Source organism: Salvelinus fontinalis, chromosome 20 (assembly GCF_029448725.1).
Source record: "Salvelinus fontinalis isolate EN_2023a chromosome 20, ASM2944872v1, whole genome shotgun sequence".
Taxonomy (NCBI): domain Eukaryota; kingdom Metazoa; phylum Chordata; class Actinopteri; order Salmoniformes; family Salmonidae; genus Salvelinus; species Salvelinus fontinalis.
The window spans coordinates 40883069-40903585 of record NC_074684.1 but is presented as its reverse complement, the minus strand read 5'-3'; the positions used below and the strand labels follow the sequence as shown (position 1 = coordinate 40903585).

Sequence of the window (20517 nt, the reverse complement as noted above, 5' to 3'; positions counted from 1 at the left end):
GGTGTCTCTCTGTCTCTCTGTCTCTCTCTGTCTCTCTCTGGGTGTCTCTCTGTCTCTCTCTGTCGGAGTCTCTCTGTCTCTCTCTGTCTCTCTGTCTCTCTCTGTCGGTGTCTCTCTGTCTCTCTCTGTCGGTGTCTCTCTGTCTCTCTGTCTCTCTCTGTCTCTCTCTGTCGGTGTCTCTCTGTCTCTCTGTCTCTCTCTGTCTCTCTGCCGGTGTCACTGCTTCAGGACATTTATTGACCATAACCTATGTTGTTGAAAACACTTACAGTATGTGTTATGTATTTTAAACCTCTGCCATATTGTGGATTCAGAGCTATGTATCTAATAGAACTCAAAGGGTTTTCTTTAATAGAAGCTTCTCTAATGTCAAACATGTAAAGTGTGGTGTACCGCAGGGCAGCTCTCTAGGCACTCTACTCTGTTTTTACCAATGACCTGCCACTGGCATTAAACAAAGCATGTGTGTCCATGTATGCTGATGATTCAACCAGATACACATCAGAAACCACAGCTAATGAAGTCACTGAAACCCTTAACAGAGAGTTGCAGTCTGTTTTGGAATGGGTGGCCAGTAATTAACTGGTCCTGAACATCTCTAAAACTAAGAGCATTGTATTTGGTACAAATCATTCCTTAAGTTCTAGACCTCAGCTGAATCTGGTAATGAATGGTGTGGCTGTTAAACAAGTTGAGGAGACTAAATGACTTGGCGTTACCTTAGATTGTAAACTGTCATGGTCAAAACATATATATTCAATGGTTGTAAAGATGTCTGTAATACATAGATGCTCTGCTTTTTTGAAACTCCACAAAGCAAGTCCTGCAGGCTCTAGTTTTATCTAATCTTGATTATTGTCCAGTCATATGGTCAAGTGCTGCAAAGAAAGACCTAGTTAAGCTGCAGCTGGTCCCGAACAGATCAGCATGTCTTGCTCTTCATTTTAATCAGATGGATAATATCAATGCTATGCATGCCAGTCTCTCTTGGCTAAGAGTTGAGAAAAGACTGACAGCGTCACTTTTCCAAATTGTTTGCATAGTCAACTTACACACAGCACTTATCCCACCCAGACATGCCAACAGGGGTATTTTCACAGTACCCAGGCCCAGAACAAATTCAAGGAAACATACAGAATAGTTTGAGATCATTTCGACCCCAAGACCCCTAATCATTCGCTTTACCAGATAAAACTGCGAGACTTCGAGCGCCAGCTATCCTGACGGAAACTTCGGAAGGAACCAGCTACTAGATGGTTCGATTAGTCTTTCGCCCCACATACCCAGGTCGGACGACCGATTTGCACGTCAGGACCGCTACGGACCTCCACCAGAGTTTCCTTCGCCCTGCCCAGGCATAGTTCACCATCTTTCGGGTCCTATCGCACTCACTCACGCTCCACCACCCCGACAGAGCGGGCGAGACGAGCCGGTGGTGCGCCCGGCCCTGCAGGCCCGGGATCCGCTCGGACCCTCTGCGTGCACGTTAGACTCCTTGATCTGTGTTTCAAGACGGGTCGGGTCGGGTGCCGACCTCGCCGCTGACCCCTGGTGCCAGTTCACGTGAGCCGATCCCGAGCCCTGGCGGCGCAACGTGGTTGGGTGCGCACAGAAGACTGTCCGACCCGGTTGACAGTCGCAGCGAGGGCATGGGGCCCTGTGCCCCCCAGCAGGGGTACATGACACAGCGGGTACTAAGGACTCGGCCCCGGGAAGCGGCAAGTACGGAGCAGGGGTGCTGTAAAGCTCACGGCCGAAACCGGTAGCCATCTTTGCCCCCCAGCCCTTCCAAGCCAACCCAGAGCCGGTCGGGGCGCCCTGCCGACGGAGGAAATGCGCCCGGCGCAAGTGACTGGTTTCAGAAAAGGTATAAAACAACGCCTCTCCTCCATGAGAATTGAGGCAGTCAGCAACTGACAGAAGAGACAAGTCTGGTATCTCTCGTGAAACAGCAACGGCAGGAGATTTTGGAAGTTATATTCAGCCATGAGCAAACTGGAGAAGGACAACCAGGCCCACAACAACAACCACTGTCGACTACAGCCACCTGCATCAAATATAGAGAGACCTACAGAGAGACCTACAGAGAGACCTACAGAGAGACCTACAGAGAGACCTACAGAGAGACCTACAGAGAGACCGACAGAGAGACCGACAGAGAGACCGACAGAGAGACATACAGAGATACCTACAGAGAGACATACAGAGATACCTACAGAGAGAGATACAGAGCGAGAAACAGAGAGATACAGAGAGACCGACAGAGATACCTACAGAGAGATACAGAGAGAGTAACACAGAGAATCACACAGAGAGAGAGAGAGAGAGAGAGAGAGAGAGAGAGAGAGAGAGAGAGAGAGAGAGAGAGAGAGAGAGAGAGAGAGAGAGAGAGGAGAGAGAGAGAGAGGAGAGAGAGAGAGAGAGAGAGAGAGAGAGAGAGAGAGAGAGAGAGAGAGAGAGAGAGAGAGAGAGAGAGAGAGAGAGGAGAGATGGAGGAGAGAGAGAGAGAGAGAGAGAGAGAGAGAGATTTATATATAAATATATATATATATTGTATATATATACATATATATTTGATTTTTATTTTTCGATATGTATACTTTGACAATGTAAGTAATAACGAACCTACCATGTCAATAAAGTCAATTGAATTGAATTGAGAGACAGAGACAGAGACAGAGACAGAGTGTGTGTGATCACACCTCATTACATTCTCCTACTGACTAATAGTAAAATCAGGTATTTTCCCATTTTTTGAACGAGTTGACCAACGTCGGTTCAATGATGTGAATTCCATTTTATTTTTATTTTATACGAGCTCAAAGTGCATATTGCACATTGTTTGTCTAGAGATAAATCAGACCAAACCCGGACGACGCTGGGCCAATTGTGCACCGCCCTATGGGACTGCCAATCACGGCCGGATGTGATACAGCCTGGATTCAAACCAGCGACTGTAGACTGAGATGCAGTGCCTTAGACCGCTGCGCCACTCGGGCTTTGACGAACTACTAAAATAGTGATTTTGTCAGACAGCAGCTCTATAGAGAAGAGATGATGACTTGGAATGAAATAATGAAGACATCAAATAAAACTAATACTTTATTAAAGTAAAGTGCATACCTGATGGTTAGTGGTCAGCAGTAATGGACAGTCACTGCCCTCAGGGGACTTTTATTCATTGTTTTATTCTGTGTTGTTACAGCGTTCAGCCCACATAATGCACAGTGCATTTAACGTCGAAAACAATGATCAAAACCAAACAAACTGTGATTGTTTTTCATGATGAACTGAAACAAAATCCGACCGAAGCACTAATCGTTCAGCACTAGTATCCTCAGCCTTAACGTGTGTGTGTGTGTGTGTGTGTGTGTGTGTGTGTGTGTGTGTGTGTGTGTGTGTGTGTGTGTGTGTGTGTGTGTGTGTGTGTGTGTGTGTGTGTGTGTGTGGGGGGTGGGTGGGTGGGTGGGTGGGTGGGTGGGTGGGTGGGTGGGTGGGTGGGTGGAGGTTACACCAGATGAGATTCCCCTCTTGGCAACTGAACCGAGGCTCAACCTGATCAATTATGGTTATCAGTGATGATTGATATGCCATATGATTGGCGTCAACTTGTTGTTTCTGTTGTTGTTGTTGTTATTGTTTTTGTTGTGGTGGTGTGTATTGTCCTTGATGAGAGTTTAGAGAATGGTGGAGCCATACATATCCTCTCTATATTTGGGAAACTAACTAGCCCTTAAAACTTCTTAGGGATAGGGGGCGACATTTTCACTTTTGGATGAATTTGTGCCCAAATTAAACGGCCTCGTACTCTGTCCTATATCATATGATTTGCATATTATTATTACTATTGGATAGAAAACACTCTGAAGTTTCTAAAACTGTTTGAATTATATCTGTGAGTAAAACAGAACTCATATGGCAGGCAAACTTCCAAACAGGAAGTGAAAATTCTGAAATGGGTCTCTGTGAAAGGCATCGCCTATTCAATTGCCTTATATTTATGGATCTGTATGCACTTCATACGCCTTCCACTGGATGTCAACAGGCAGTAGAACGTGGAATGAAGCATATAGCTTCATGTGGGACCGGATGAGAGCCTTTGGAGTGACAGGTCAGGCAGATTGCCAGTTCTTGGCCACGCACAGAGGGCATGTACTGTTTTTGTCTGCACTGCATTAGATAGACATGAAGAAATGCTCCATTTGGGACGTTATTGGATATATATGAGAAAAACATCCTGAAGATTGATTCTCAACTGAGTTTGACCAGTTTATTCAACTTGTATTACCACTTTTTGAAGTTTTCTTTCGTCCAATTGCGCAAGTGTTTGGACACGTGAACTACACATGCTAGCCAAAGTTGCTAATTCGACAGAAGTAATGGACATTATAAAACAAAAAAACGATTTATTGTGGAACTAGGATTCCTGGCACTGCATTCTGATGAAAGATCATCAAAGGTAAGGGAATATTTATGATGTAATTTCGTATATCTGTTGACTCCAACATGGCGGAGAATGGCTGAGCGCTGTCTCAGATTATTGCATGCTGTGCTTTTTACTAAAGTTATTTTTTAAATCTAACACAGCGGTTGCATTAAGAACCAGTGTATCTTTAATTATATGTTAAACATGTATCTTTCATCAAAGTTGATGATGAGTACTTCTGTATTTCACGTTGCTATCTGTAATTACTTTCGCTATTTTGGAGCCCTTTCTGAACATGGCGCCAATGTTAAACCACGATTTGTGGCTATAAATATGCACATAATCGAACCAAACATAAATGTATTGTATAACATGATGTCATATGACTGTCACCTGATGAAGTTGTTCAAAGGTTAGTGATTAATTTTATCTCTATTTGTGGGTTTTGTGAAAGCTATCTTTTCTGAAAAAATGGCGGTGTGTTTTTGGATATTGTGGTGAGCTAACATAAATATATGTTATGTTTTCGCTGTAATTTTTTTTTTAAATCGGACATGTTGGCTGGATTCATAAGATGTTTATCTTTCATTTGCTGTATTGGACTTGTGATTTCATGAAATTATATTATATTATATCCCTGTGGCGCTAGGCTAGGCTATGCTAGTCAGCGTTTCTAAAGAGAATGATCCCGGATCCGGGATGGGTGGTCCGTAGAGGTTTTAACGGGAAGGTTAATACGCCCCACCAACATTAGACAACTATACAGAAAGCCCTTAAAGGGAAGGTTAATACGCCCCACCAACATTTGACAACTATACAGAAAGCCCTTAAAGGGAAGGTTAATACGCCCCACCAACATTAGACAACTATACAGAAAGCCCTTAAAGGGAAGGTTAATACGCCCCACCAACATTAGACAACTATACAGAAAGCCCTTAAAGGGAAGGTTAATACGCCCCACCAATATTATACTTTTTTTTGTAAATATCAATGATATTTCTGTAATTTGACTGACATTATCATAAACTCATGTACCCACAATACATTGCGTCAGGAGAGGAACGGCCTAGAGGTGGCAGCAGTGCACTGTGTACCGGCATGTTTGGTCAAAACTAGATGGGAACATGGGAAGAAAGTCCTACTACCTGGGACAGATGTGTCAGGGGGGACCCCCATGGCATTTCATCTGAAAAGGTGAAAAATCTATTGTGCCCTTGAGCAAAGCACTTCCTCCTAATTGCTCAAGGGTCACCGTTGATAAGGGTTGACCCTGGCCGAGACCCCAACTCTACGAGGGTCTCAGGGGGATTTGGGACATGGAAAGAAACACATTTCCAAAGCACACGTGTATCACACTAGTACATATGTGAAATAAGACAAATTATTATTTACAGGTCGTACTTGGTAAAAAAACGATTATGAGGGCTACCAACAGTGGAAGAGTGGATTCACCATGAAGCTGATGCTAAAAAACGTTTATTTTGCCCACAGTCAATGTAGGCTCGAAGTCCACAGCGGGCGGCTTCCTGTGATGGATGTGAATCGGCTCAGTAAGTATTAAAGTGCCTAAAAGAGTTTTGTCATGTTACGTTGCTAGTAGATGATAATAAAAAAACTAAGGTAGCCAGCTACTGTATCTAAGAACACCGTGCCATGAGAAAAGGACTGGCCCACTCATATGGTTCTAGCATGGTGTGGAGGATGGAAACAGCTAGCTAATTAGCAAGAAACCTAACTACTAGCTAACTATCAAGAAACCTAGCTACTAGCTAACTAGCAAGAAACCTAACTACTAGCTAACTAGCAAGAAACCTAGCTACTAGCTAACTAGCAAGAAACCTAACTACTAGCTAACTAGCAAGAAACCTAGCTACTGGCTAACTAGCAAGAAACCTAGCTACTGGCTAACTAGCAAGAAACCTAGCTACTAGCTAACTAGCAAGAAACCTAACTACTAGCTAACTAGCAAGAAACCTAGCTACTGGCTAACTAGCAAGAAACCTAACCTATTAGCTAACTAGAAAGAAACCTAGCTACTGGCTAACTAGCAAGAAACCTAGCTACTAGCTAACTAGCAAGAAACCTAGCTACTAGCTAACTAGCAAGAAACCTAGCTACTAGCTAACTAGCAAGAAACCTAGCTACTAGCTAACTAGCAAGAAACCTAGCTACTGGCTAACTAGCAAGAAGCCTAGCTACTAGCTAACTAGCAAGAAACCTAGCTACTAGCTAACTAGCAAGAAACCTAGGATTTACAGCTGCCAGTAGGAGCACTCAGGTTAGCATGTGGCTAGCTATAGCTACCAACGGCCAAAAAAACATAGTTTTGGCATTTTTTTTGTTTATCTAACTAGGCAAGTAAGTTATGAACAAATTATTATTTACAATGCCGGCCTACTCCGGCCAAGCCCTAACGACGCTGGGCCAATTGTGCGCCGGCCTATGGGAATCCCAATCACGGCCAGTTGTGATACAACCTGGAATCAAGCTTAGAATCAAACCAGGTCTGTAGTGTTGCTTCTTGCACTGAGATGCAGTGCCTTAGACCGCTGCGCCACTCAGGAGCCCTAAATCTGCTTACCACTAGTAGGATTTTAGCACAGCCCTTTTTCCACCCTACTGGCTTACCTCTACGTTGTATTTATTATGGATCCCCACTAGCAACTACTCTTCCTGGGGTTTATAATGGGTCCCCATTAGCAGCTACTCTTCCTGGGGTTTATAATGGATCCCCATTAGCAGCTACTCTTCCTGGGGTTTATTATGGGTCCCCATTAGCAGCTACTCTTCCTGGGGTTTATTATGGGTGCCCATAAGCAACTACTCTTCCTGGGGTTTATAATGGATCCCCATTAGCAACTACTCTTCCTGGGGTTTATAATGGGTCCCCATTAGCAGCTACTCTTCCTGGGGTTTATAATGGGTCCCCATTAGCAGCTACTCTTCCTGGGGTTTATTATGGGTCCCCATTAGCAGCTACTCTTCCTGGGGTTTATTATGGGTCCCCATTAGCAGCTACTCTTCCTGGGGTTTATTATGGATCCTCATTAGTGTACCCGATACCTGTCAAACATGAACCTATCACAATAAGTAAAATAAAATGTCCAGGAAACTGTAGGATATTACACCACTATGAATCATTACACCACTGTGAATCATTACACCACAGTGAATCATTACACCAATGTGACTCATTATACCACTATGAATCATTACACCAATATGAATCATTACACCAAAGTGACTCATTATACCACTATGAATCATTAAACCAATATGAATCATTACACCACTGTGAATCATTATACCACTATGAATCATTACACCACTGTGACTCATTATACCACTGTGAATCATTACACCAATATGAATCATTACACCAATGTGAATCATTATACCACTATGAATCATTAAACCAATATGAATCATTACACCACTGTGAATCATTATATCACTATGAATCATTACACCAATATGAATCATTACACCACTGTGAATCATTATACCACTGTGAATCATTATACCACTATGAATCATTACACCAATATGAATTGTTACACCACTGTGAATCATTATAACACTATGAATCATTACACCACTATGAATCATTACACCACTATGAATCATTACACCACTATGAATCATTATACCACTATGAATCATTACACCACTATGAATCATTATACCACTGTGAATCATTACACCACTATGAATCATTACCGCATGTCAGAAGCATGAAAAATAAGTCAATGGACTTGAAAACGGGTGGTATAGCATACGCTCCAAAATGGGATGTGGTTTGACAAGAACACTGACATTTAGACAAGGCAGAGATGGGTGTCTGAAATAGAGATGAGTGTCTGAAATAGAGATGAGTGTCTGAAACCGGGATGAGTGTCTGAAACAGAGATGAATGTCTGAAACAGGGATGAGTGTCTGAAACCAGAGATGAGTGTCTGAAACAGAGATGAGTGTCTGAAACAGAGATGAGTGTCTGAAACAGAGATGAATGTCTGAAACAGGGATGAGTGTCTGAAACAGAGATGAATGTCTGAAACAGAGATGAGTGTCTGAACCAGAGATGAATGTCTGAAACAGAGATGAATGTCTGAAACAGAGATGAGTGTCTGAAACAGAGATGAGTGTCTGAAACCAGAGATGAGTGTCTGAAACCAGAGATGAGTGTCTGAAACCAGAGATGAGTGTCTGAAACCAGAGATGAGTGTCTGAAATAGAGATGAGTGAGAACAGCTGTGGAGGCATTACTTCTGCCCTGAAAACAATCAACAATGTCATGACGCTTGGTGCTGTTTCGGCTCTTTCCATTTCACCACTGTTTGGAGGCTGTTGCAAGTGGATGAACATGGCCTGGTAGCCCAGTGAAGGATCCCTTTGAAATGTTTCTTTGACAATCAGATGAAAACATTACTAGTTACTAACATTACTAACAGACTAGTTGTGTTTATGCCACATTAAAAGGTAACACATTTTATAAGTTCAATGACAAATGACTAGGCCCACAGAGATGCTTTTGAATTAATAGGCGATTGTAAATCTAATGATATGACTATGCCCCAAGGCCGGTCGCCCATTAGGCAGGATTAGGCAGCCACATAGAGCTGAAGTTTGACCAGGGAGAAATCTTCTGAGCTAGACTGACCAAGATGTACCTTCAAGAAACAATAACACCTCACATTATTCTGCCCAAAAACAATGATAACTTCTCTCACCCAGTGACTTCACGGCAGGGATGTAAAATATGTAGAATGTCTAAGCCCAGCGAGCCTCTCCAGGGTGCTGCTGGAGAGACGCAGCTTGTCAAACGCCCAGCGAGCCCCACCAGGGTGCTGCTGGAGAGACACAGCTTGTCCACGCCCAGCGAGCCTCACCAGGGTGCTGCTGGAGAGACGCAGCTTGTCCACGCCCAGCGAGCCTCACCAGGGTGCTGCTGGAGAGACGCAGCTTGTCCACGCCCAGCGAGCCTCACCAGGGTGCTGCTGGAGAGACGCAGCTTGTCCACGCCCAGCGAGCCTCACCAGGGTGCTGCTGGAGAGACGCAGCTTGTCCACGCCCAGCGAGCCTCACCAGGGTGCTGCTGGAGAGACGCAGCTTGTCAAACGCCCAGCGAGCCTCTCCAGGGTGCTGCTGGAGAGACACAGCTTGTCCATGCCCAGCGAGCCTCACCAGGGTGCTGCTGGAGAGACGCAGCGCTGCGGCGCTCCACAAACGCAGCATAAAATTAATTTAACAGACGTTATGTAGCCTACGGTAGAAAAATAAGTACTCTATTACGTTTGTCTGTAGCCCATAAACTGTAGACCAAATGTATTACAATGTCATGAGACAGACTTTTAAATCATTAACGTATTAATGAGGAGAGAGAGTGCGGGAGAAAATCAACTAAAAAGGCAAAGCGGGCATCATCTTGGGAGCGGCTGTGGCGTAAGCACACAGACGTGGACAGCAAATGGTGCTGAAAGTAATTCATTTCAACAATTGTCTTCTTTTTTAATTTGCCTTCACTACAACAAGAGGGCATTGTTGGATCCTATTTCCTTCTTATATAAAACAAAAAAATAAGATTCTTGACAGAAGCAATCATTCTATCCATAGATTTATCAGTATAGTCCAATCCTCCAATACCGTCACCATTCACTCCTTAAATACCTCCGTGTCCAGGAAGGGCTTGGTGGATTTGAATAACACCAGGGCTCAAATCCAGATAAACATCCAGATAAATCCAGATAAATAACAATCTTTAAAATCTTTAAAATGCCCCTATAAGAAGTGACTGATGCATATGAGGATATGTTGATTCCTCTCCGTGACCTGTTGAATCTGAGCTGAGGCCTTCGAGGAGACAAAAATGTGCCTTCGCTATTCTGTCCCTGTTAATTACGTCGGTCGAGTCTCTCCTCTGGGCGCAAAGGTCACTTTAGAAAGTGCCACGCTTAGATTAAATAAGGATGTGTAGTATTTATTTGCAAACATCCACCATTTGGTTGCAGACAAGACATCGTGGTTTGACATTGTAGAAGGGTAGAAGGCCTATTTCTCTGTCTAACCTGAAACGGCTACTTTGATTATACACTTTTTCTTTGCAGATTTTTTTTCAGAGTAACATTTTCTCTTGATTGTAATTTGTTTTTCCACAATCAACAACGCACAAATAAATATCACAAACTAATTTAAACAGAGACAGTGGTGATTTTATATATTATTTTTATAGTCAGGTTGAAAATGGGAGGATATGGTATAGACATTAACCTCCCTATTAAAGGGATTATATAACCTACTAACCAGGTGTGTGAAACATGCTGTTTCAGTTGTAGCGTAGGCATATGAATGGGCTGCTGTTGTGTTCTTTTCTGCCGACTACTAGCTGAGGAAAGAATTGGCCCAAGGCCAAACCTATAGCGGATCCCTGTTGCACATACACTGTTCTAGTTTAGCAGGGAAAGGAGGGGTGTGGCCATTTTTTGTCTCGCCTGGGGCGCCAGAACGTCCAGAATGTAAATTTTTGGGTTCACATGCTTGCAAACATGTGCCTTTGCTATTCCGGGAAGAAATGTACTTTCACCCCTGGATATAGACAATAACCTCTTTACTAATATAGAGGTATAGATATAGATATATAGACACTGACCTCTTTAATAATATAGAGGTATAGATATAGAGATATAGACAATAGCCTCTTTAATAATATAGAGGTATAGATATAGAGATGTAGACAATAACCTCTTTAATAATATAGAGGTATAGATATAGAGATATAGACAATAGCCTCTTTAATAATATAGAGGTAGATATATAGAGATGTAGACAATAACCTCTTTAGTAATATAGAGGTATAGATATAGAGATATAGACACTGACCTCTTTACTAATGTAGAGGTATATATATAGAGATGTAGACAATAACCCCTTTAATAATATAGAGGTTTAGATATAGAGACATAGACAATAGCCTCTTTAATAATATAGAGGTATAGATATAGAGATGTAGACAATAACCCCTTTAATAATATAGAGGTATAGATATAGAGATATAGACAATAACCTCTTTAATAATATAGAGGTAGATATATAGAGATATAGACAATAACCAATTTAATAATGTAGAGGTATAGATATAGAGACATAGACACTGACCTATTTAATAATATAGAGGTAGATATATAGAGATATAGACACTGACCCCCTTACTAATATAGAGGTAGATATATAGAGATATAGACAATAACCAATTTAATAATGTAGAGGTATAGATATAGAGATATAGACAATAACCTATTTAATAATGTAGAGGTATAGATATAGAGACATAGACACTGACCCCCTTACTAATATAGAGGTATAGACATAGCGATATAGACACTGACCTCTTTACTAATATAGAGGTATAGATATATATAGAAACTGACATCTTTAATACAACAGAGGCATAGATATAGAGACAAAGACACTGCCCTATTTACTAATATAGAGGTATAGATATATAGACACTGACCTCTTTACTAATATAGAGGTATAAATATGGAGATATAGACAACAACCTATTTAATAATTTAGAGGTATAGATATAGAAATATAGAAACTGATCTCTTTACTCATATAGAGGTATAAATATGGAGATATAGACAACAACCTATTTAATAATTTAGAGGTATAGATATAGAGATATAGAAACTGACCTCTTTAATAATATAGAGGTATAGATATATAGACACTGACCTCTTTTATAATATAGAGGTATAGATATATAGACACTGACCTCTTTTATAATATAGAGGTATTAGATACAGAAATATAGATACTAAGTTCAGGTATTTAACTAGAAAAAGACCTGTCAAGAGGTCAGTACGGTTAGAAACGTTGACGTTAGAAACCTTTTTTTGGGGAGGGGACGTGTCAAGACGTCAGCAGGAAGCAGTCAGTGTGTACACATAACACAAGAACACAATACTTCAATACAAAACATTATCAAAACAATCACAATGTTCAATTATATTGTCTTCTATCAAAGTTTTAAACTCAGACAGAGACACCCTCTCCTCAGGTTTGAAAGTCTTTTGTAGTTTGTTCCAAGACCAAGGAGCATTGTAAGAGAAGGATTGGTTCCCCATTTCAGCCCTTGGAACTGTGAATAAGAGCACTGACTGAGCGGAGGCTGTAGGATTGTGATGTTGTTAGTGAGTAGGAAAGATACGTTATGTACGAAGGAGTCCAAGCACTGCCTTGTACATAAATATGTACCAGTGTGTTCTGGAGGGCCACTTCACCATGTTGTATGGTTCGCAGTGATGGGTGAATGGTCTTGCATTAGTTATGACCCCCAAGTGCACTGTGATTCACCAGGTCCAGCACCCTGAGCTTAAGGCTACTGACTGACTTTATTGTACCCATCGAGAAATGTTGTTGCAGTGTCATGTACACCTTTAAAGTGGAGTTTAAATACAATACAAATTGACAATACAACTTTCAGAAAAGTTACATACCAATAAAATAAAGAAAGAAAGAAAGAAAGAAATAAAGAAATAAAGAAATAAAACATTTTAAAAAAGACTAGCCTGCTGGCCTTACGGAGTCGATAGGAACATGAGGCCGAGCTATTTAGGAGAGATATCACACCTGGCAAAAATGATTGTCTAGTTGTGTTTTTCCTGCTGAGGGGTGCCCTATACCTGCGCCCAGAGGGGACCAGAGGCATGGACATACTAGCAGAGCCATGGAAATACTGTCACCACGATCCGACACAGATCAGAAATACTGTCACCACGATCCAACACAGATCAGAAATAATGGCACCACGATCCAACACAAATTAAAACCCAATTTCAAATTCAGTTTGAAACGGTCTGCATTCTACAAAGGTCAGGCCAAAATAACATAGATATAGAGATATAGATACTGATCTAGGTAATATAGACACTGACCACGTCCGCTGCGGCCTACGAAGCGCAGGTCATTGAAGCGAGATATAGATACTGATCTAGGTAATATAGACACTGACCACGTCCGCTGCGGCCTACGAAGCGTAGATCATTGAAGCGAGATATAGATACGGATCTAGGTAATATAGACACTGACCCCGTCCGCTGCGGCCTACGAAGCGCAGGTCATTGAAGCGAGATATAGAGATATAGACACTGACCACGTCCGCTGCGGCCTACGAAGCGCAGGTCATTGAAGCGAGATATAGATACGGATCTAGGTAATATAGACACTGACCACGTCCGCTGCGGCCTACGAAGCGTAGATCATTGAAGCGAGATATAGAGATATAGATCTAGGTAATATAGACACTGACCACGTCCGCTGCGGCCTACGAAGCGTAGATCATTGAAGCGAGATATAGAGATATAGACACTGACCCCGTCCGCTGCGGCCTACGAAGCGCAGGTCATTGAAGCGAGATATAGAGATATAGACACTGACCCCGTCCTCTGCGGCCTACGAAGCGCAGGTTAATTAAAGCGAGATATAGAGATATAGACACTGACCACGTCCGCTGCGGCCTACGAAGCGCAGGTCATTGAAGCGAGATATAGAGATATAGACACTGACCCCGTTCGCTGCGGCCTACGAAGCGCAGGTCATTGAAGCGAGATATAGAGATATAGACACTGACCCCGTCCGCTGCGGCCTACGAAGCGTAGATCATTGAAGCGAGATATAGAGATATAGACACTGACCCCGTTCGCTGCGGCCTACGAAGCGCAGGTCGTTGAAGCGAGATATAGAGATATAGACACTGACCACGTCCGCTGCGGCCTACGAAGCGCAGGTCATTGAAGCGAGATATAGAGATATAGACACTGACCACGTCCGCTGCGGCCTACGAAGCGTAGGTCATTGAAGCGAGATATAGAGATATAGACACTGACCCCGTCCGCTGCGGCCTACGAAGCGCAGGTCGTTGAAGCGAGCCACCTGGTTCTTCATCACCCCTGATGCGTTCCGCAGTTCCGCCGAGTAGTTCTCATCGTTCCCTGCCATCACCGTGACGACCGTCCCATCAGTCACCTCTCCCAATGCCACAACCTGGGAAGGAGGAGGAGGAGGAGGAGGAGGAGGAGGAGGAGGAGGAGGAGGAGGAGGAGGAGGAGGAGGAGGAGGAGGAAGAAAGGATTGATGAAGAGAGTGAAGAAGGAGAGAGGAGGAGAAGAACAGACTCAAATCAACTTCAGACCTAATTTTGTGAAATTCCTTGCAGGTTTCCCTGTATTGTTCAACCCTATTCAAACCAGGTCAGTCATTTGATCATTCCTGACACTATTAAATGGAATGAACCATACATACAGAACTGTTTCAGGACCCAGATAAAATGGAATTCAAACTAGAATTCATTTCTTCTCAATGCATTTCCTATCATTCTGTATGTAAATCCAAGACACTCCATTCAGTTGGATGTGTTACATTTCATATGCTATTTACCTTTATTTAACTAGGCAAGTCAGTTAAGAACACATTCTTATTATCAATAACGGCCTACCGGGGAACGGTGGGTTAACTGCTTTGTTCAGGCGCAGAACGACAGATTGTTACCTTGTCATCTCTGTGATTCAATCATGCAACCTTTCAGTTACTAGTCCAACACTCTAACCATTAGGCTACCTGCCGTCCCCTCTAACCACTAGGCTACCTGCCTCCCCCTCTAACCACTAGGCTACCTGCCTCCCCCTCTAACCACTAGGCTACCTGCCTCCCCCTCTAACCACTAGGCTACCTGCCTCCCCCTCTAACCACTAGGCTACCTGCCTCCCCCTCTAACCACTAGGCTACCTGCCTCCCCCTCTAACCACTAGGCTACCTGCCTCCCCCCTCTAACCACTAGGCTACCTGCCGCCCCCCTCTAACCACTAGGCTACCTGCCTCCCCCTCTAACCACTAGGCTACCTGCCTCCCCCCTCTAACCACTAGGCTACCTGCCTCCCCCTCTAACCACTAGGCTACCTGCCTCTCCCTCTAACCACTAGGCTACCTGCCGTCCCCTCTAACCACTAGGCTACCTGCCTCCCCCCTCTAACCACTAGGCTACCTGCCGCCCCCCTCTAACCACTAGGCTACCTGCCGCCCCCCTCTAACCACTAGTCTACCTGCCTCCCCACTCTAACCACTAGGCGACCTGCCTCCCCCCTCTAACCACTAGGCTACCTGCCTCCCCCCTCTAACCACTAGGCTACCTGCTGGTATGTGTGGATGTCCATCATTCATCATTCATTCGTATGATATGTTACAAATTACAATTTGTTGTGGCTAACGCTAGCTAGCTAGGTGGATAACGCTAGCTAGGTGGCTAACGCTAACATTAGCTAACTGGCTAACTGTAGCTCTAGGGGTTAGGGTTAAGATTAGTACTTAGCTTAAAGGGTTAATGTTAGGGTTAGAGGAACTGGAAGGGTTAGCTAATATGCTAAGTAGTTTAAAAGTAGATAAAAAGTAGTAAGCAGTTGCTAAGTTGATAAAATGGTAAAGTTGTCAATAATGAGCTTTGGACATGCAACCATTGGGTTGCAAGACATTCCTGTTTCATGGCCAACCATAATATACCCCAGGAAGAGTAGCTGCTGCCTTGGCAGGAACTAATGGGGATCCATAATAGGCCCCCCAGGAAGAGTAGCTGCTGCCTTGACAGGAACTAATGGGGATCCATAATAAACCCCCCAGGAAGAGTAGCTGCTGCCTTGGCAGGAACTAATGGGGATCCATAATAAACCCCAGGAAGAGTAGCTGCTGCCTTGGCAGGAACTAATGGGGATCCATAATAAACCCCAGGAAGAGTAGCTGCTGCCTTGACAGGAACTAATGGGGATCCATAATAAACCCCAGGAAGAGTAGCTGCTGCCTTGGCAGGAACTAATGGGGATCCATAATAAACCCCACGAAGAGTATGTGTAGATATGTGTTATATATTTCCATGTGTTATATATTTCCATGAGATGATGTGTTATATATTTCCATAAGACCATGTGTTATATATTTCCATGAGAGCATGTGTTATATATTTCCATGTGTTATATATTTCCATGTGTTATATATTTCCATAAGACCATGTGTTATATATTTCCATAAGACCATGTGTTATATATTTCCATGAGAGCATGTGTTATATATTTCCATGTGTTATATATTTCCATGTGTTATATATTTCCATAAGACCATGTGCTATATATTTCCATAAGACCATGTGTTATATATTTCCATGAGATGATGTGTTATATATTTCCATGAGATCATGTGTTATATATTTCCATGAGATGATGTGTTATATATTTCCATGTGTTATATATTTCCATGAGATGATGTGTTATATATTTCCAAGTGTTATATATTTCCATGAGATGATGTGTTATATATTTCCATGAGATCATGTGTTATATATTTCCATGAGATTATGTGTTATATATTTCCATGTGTTATATATTTCCATGAGATGATGTGTTATATATTTCCAAGTGTTATATATTTCCATGAGATGATGTGTTATATATTTCCATGTGTTATATATTTCCATGAGATGATGTGTTATATATTTCCAAGTGTTATATATTTCCATGAGATGATGTGTTATATATTTCCATGAGATCATGTGTTATATATTTCCATGAGATGATGTGTTATATATTTCCATGTGTTATATATTTCCATGAGATGATGTGTTATATATTTCCAAGTGTTATATATTTCCATGAGATGATGTGTTATATATTTCCATGAGATCATGTGTTATATATTTCCATGAGATGATGTGTTATATATTTCCATGTGCTATATATTTCCATAAGATCATGTGTTATGTATTTCCATGTGCTATATATTTCCATAAGGTCATGTGTTATATATTTCCATAAGGTCATGTGTTATATATTTCAATGTGTTATATATTTCCATAAGGTCATGTGTTATATATTTCAATGTGTTATATATTTCCATAAGGTCATGTGTTATGTATATATTTCCACTTGGTACTTGGTAAAAAGTTGGTGCGGCTGAGATTCTTCTCACGAACAAAATATTCCTGAGATTCAGTTCTAGAAATATAAATCCCCCCAAAAATATCTTACTTTACTGTGAAAAAAATGAAAATCTCTTAAAAACACAGACATGTAAGTGAATCCATTCTGTAGAGGGAGAGAGTCATTCCTCTCTAGTGTTTAGTCCCCGGATAGAGAGGACAGATGTATTATCTGCTTTAGCACCATGACTACAGGTTAAACACGTTGCATTACAGCGGTGGAACTACAGCCAACAACGCCGTGTAATAACACGACAAGCGGTCAAGTTAGAAGGTATAGTTCCAACACTACAAATGTTTATTATAAACACCCCATGATTGGGTTGTATGACAGGGCCGTTGATCTCTGTAATAACACGTAATATACATATTTAAGATACATATTTAAAACACATATTTAAAATACATATTGAATATACATATTTAAAATACATATTTAATATACATAGTTAATATACATAGTTAATATATATAGGTTAGATGAATCTTCTATCAGTTTAAATGATATTAGTATTATATTGAAAGGCCGTTATTGGAGTGTTCAGCTGTAGCTGATATCGGGCTTTGACGGCGTTGCAAACAACAATATATCAAAAGGAAAAAATATAAACATAAAAGCAAAACTAAAATATTTTTTTTTACACATCAAAAATCAACTATAAATAGTTTTAATGGAAGGTAATAAAACGGGTGCTCCCTGTCGTGTCTGTGATGCAGTGGGCCTACGAAATCAACATCCGTTATTCATTTATATAACTTTCCAACCAATCGAAGACGTTTTAGAATTGCGAGGGAAAACATATATAACTTCTCTTCTATCAAACACGCTTATTTTATGGTTTATTTACTGGAGGCTACTGGTAATATTATGGAAGCTGCATGCATTTCACTTAGTTATGTTGTCGAATTAAATTACAATTAAGTGTCAAAAATTGAATAGAACATTTGTAAAATGTCCCCCATTTTCTAAGTTAATTTGAATAGAGAGCAATATAATTATTTCAATGAGTACCATGGGGGAAATAATATCTAATGGCGGTGAGAGACAACAGCAAGTTTCCAATGTCCGCTCCACCAGCCTGTCTGTCAGTCTGTCTCCCATTCGGAGATGTGTCATATGAACTAAGGTTTCCAACATGTTAATGAAACACCAACATGTCTCCGTTCTGCGCCTCGCTGCTCCCAATTATAAACTTTAAACAATAATGCTTTATTAATTATATCCTGAAAGACGCGCGGTACGTCTTCATGTCGCTTTACTCTAATTTGCTGAAATACTGCAACGGCAAAAAATTGTGCAGACCTGCTAAACACAAAGATTCTTGCAGAAACGGAAATTCAAGCTCATCATTTGTAAAGCGCGTTTAAGGTCAGTGCAATAATATTTTATAAAAACATGTATTTTACCCAGACGCCAAGAGGACTTCAGTCAGATCTTTTCTCTCAATATTCAATAGAACGAATACAGTTGTCTAAAGAACGTGTTACATTTATATTCAATACAAAAGTATACGGTAGTATAAGAGAGTGTTATTTACTTTAAAGGCGACGGGGAGCGTCTTGTTGCAGCGCCAGTGAGACGGTAACACCGAGCAGAGGAAGTTGGGGCTGTCAGTCCGGACCAGTTCCGCCGGGTGGTCCGCTATGATCTCTGCCATGCTGCGGTTCTCCTGCAGGCGCAGCCTTGGCACCGTGCTGTCCTGCTGGCCGGTCCCGGACGGGGAGTTGAGCTCGTTCATCTTGCCCGGGACCGGCTGGAGGCTACTGGACGGCGGGCTAAACCTCCGCGTGGCGCTGGGATCTACGGGAATGCGCATCACAACAGACTATGGGTTAGCAGACAGCCAGCGGGCACCGGAAAAAGTCAAGAGCACCAGGCCAGTTCTCCTCTGCTCTCCTGTCCCCTCCACCGGAGCGACCCTGTCGGTCTGTCTGTTTGCTCTGCTCTGTTCGGCACGGCTAGTGAGCTTCAGCTCTCCTGCCAACGGAAAATGGGACTCGCTTCTCTCAGCGCGCTGAGTTGCTAAACTTCTCTCCACTACAGACTTGGTTGGATAGGAGGGCGCCTCCGAACCTCAACATAAAACCGTCTGCAGCTGGAAAACCACGTCTGACTGAACGGGGGATTTCTGATGACAACGTCGTAGGAAATGTTCATGTCAGTGTCCGTGTCAAAACCCCAGACCGAATTCTTCGTGTGAAATTATATAAGCCTGATTAAAATTCAAGCAATCTATCATTACAAAACTAAACAAACAACAATAATCTGCCCACATGTTTTCTACATTAAAAGTATTTCTTTCTGTAAAAGTCAGGCCAAGACTTCAGTTGCTTCACTGCAGAACCCATTCAATGGCACGAGAATAAAGGTATGAAAAACTGCTTTGAACAATTATCTACACCAGTGGTCACCGACCTATTCCGAGTCCAAAAGCCAAGATCTACAGGTCACATGTTTTTTTTAACATGACATAAAAACACAAACTTATGCAACATTAACCTATTAGAAATGCTGTTTGTGAAGTAAGCTATAGGCCTAATACATTACCACTGCATATTGGCTATAGTTGAATTGCACTGTCGATGTTGTTATTTTCAGAACATTTTGAAAATATGTTTAAAAAAATGTTGGTATATGATTACACGCTATTAGGGCTCCCGAGTGGCGTAGAGGTCTAAGGCACTGCATCTCAGTGCTAGAGGTATCACTACAGACACTATACGGCTGCGCACAACTGGCCCAGCGTCGTCCGGTTTGGCCGGGGTAGGCCGTCAGTGTAAATACGAATGTGTGTTTAAATGACTTGCCTAGTTATTAAATAAATACACGTATTGTGAGGCACAGCTGAGTGAGCATAATACATCGCTTTTAAAAAAATTTTTTTTTACTGGACTGGTGGCCTGCATCTGATGGTCAGTCTGATGAGAGGGAGGGAGAGCAGCAGTGATGCTGGGTTTAGATGGTACGAGGTAGATGGCAAACCGGATGTCATTGTTTTCAATGTGAGCACGGCGGTAAATGCCGTTGAGCCTGGTTGTGAATGCAGTCAGCCGCCACGGTAGACGGGACTTG

The 20517-nt window shown here is 42.2% G+C and overlaps 1 protein-coding gene across 1 annotated transcript in view; it reads right to left on the bottom strand.

Annotated features, from left to right (window-relative positions):
• LOC129817829 (runt-related transcription factor 2-like) overlaps window positions 1–19932 on the bottom strand; it is a 130471-nt gene extending 110539 nt beyond the window's left edge. Inside the window, exons 1-2 of the mRNA XM_055873405.1 lie at window positions 18983–19932; window positions 14314–14470 (exon numbers count right to left, since the gene is read on the bottom strand). Coding sequence (XP_055729380.1) covers window positions 14314–14470; window positions 18983–19261 — 436 coding nt within the window. The 5' untranslated portion in view covers window positions 19262–19932. The remainder of the gene's footprint in view (window positions 1–14313; window positions 14471–18982) is intronic.
• Window positions 19933–20517: the final 585 nt, after the last annotated feature.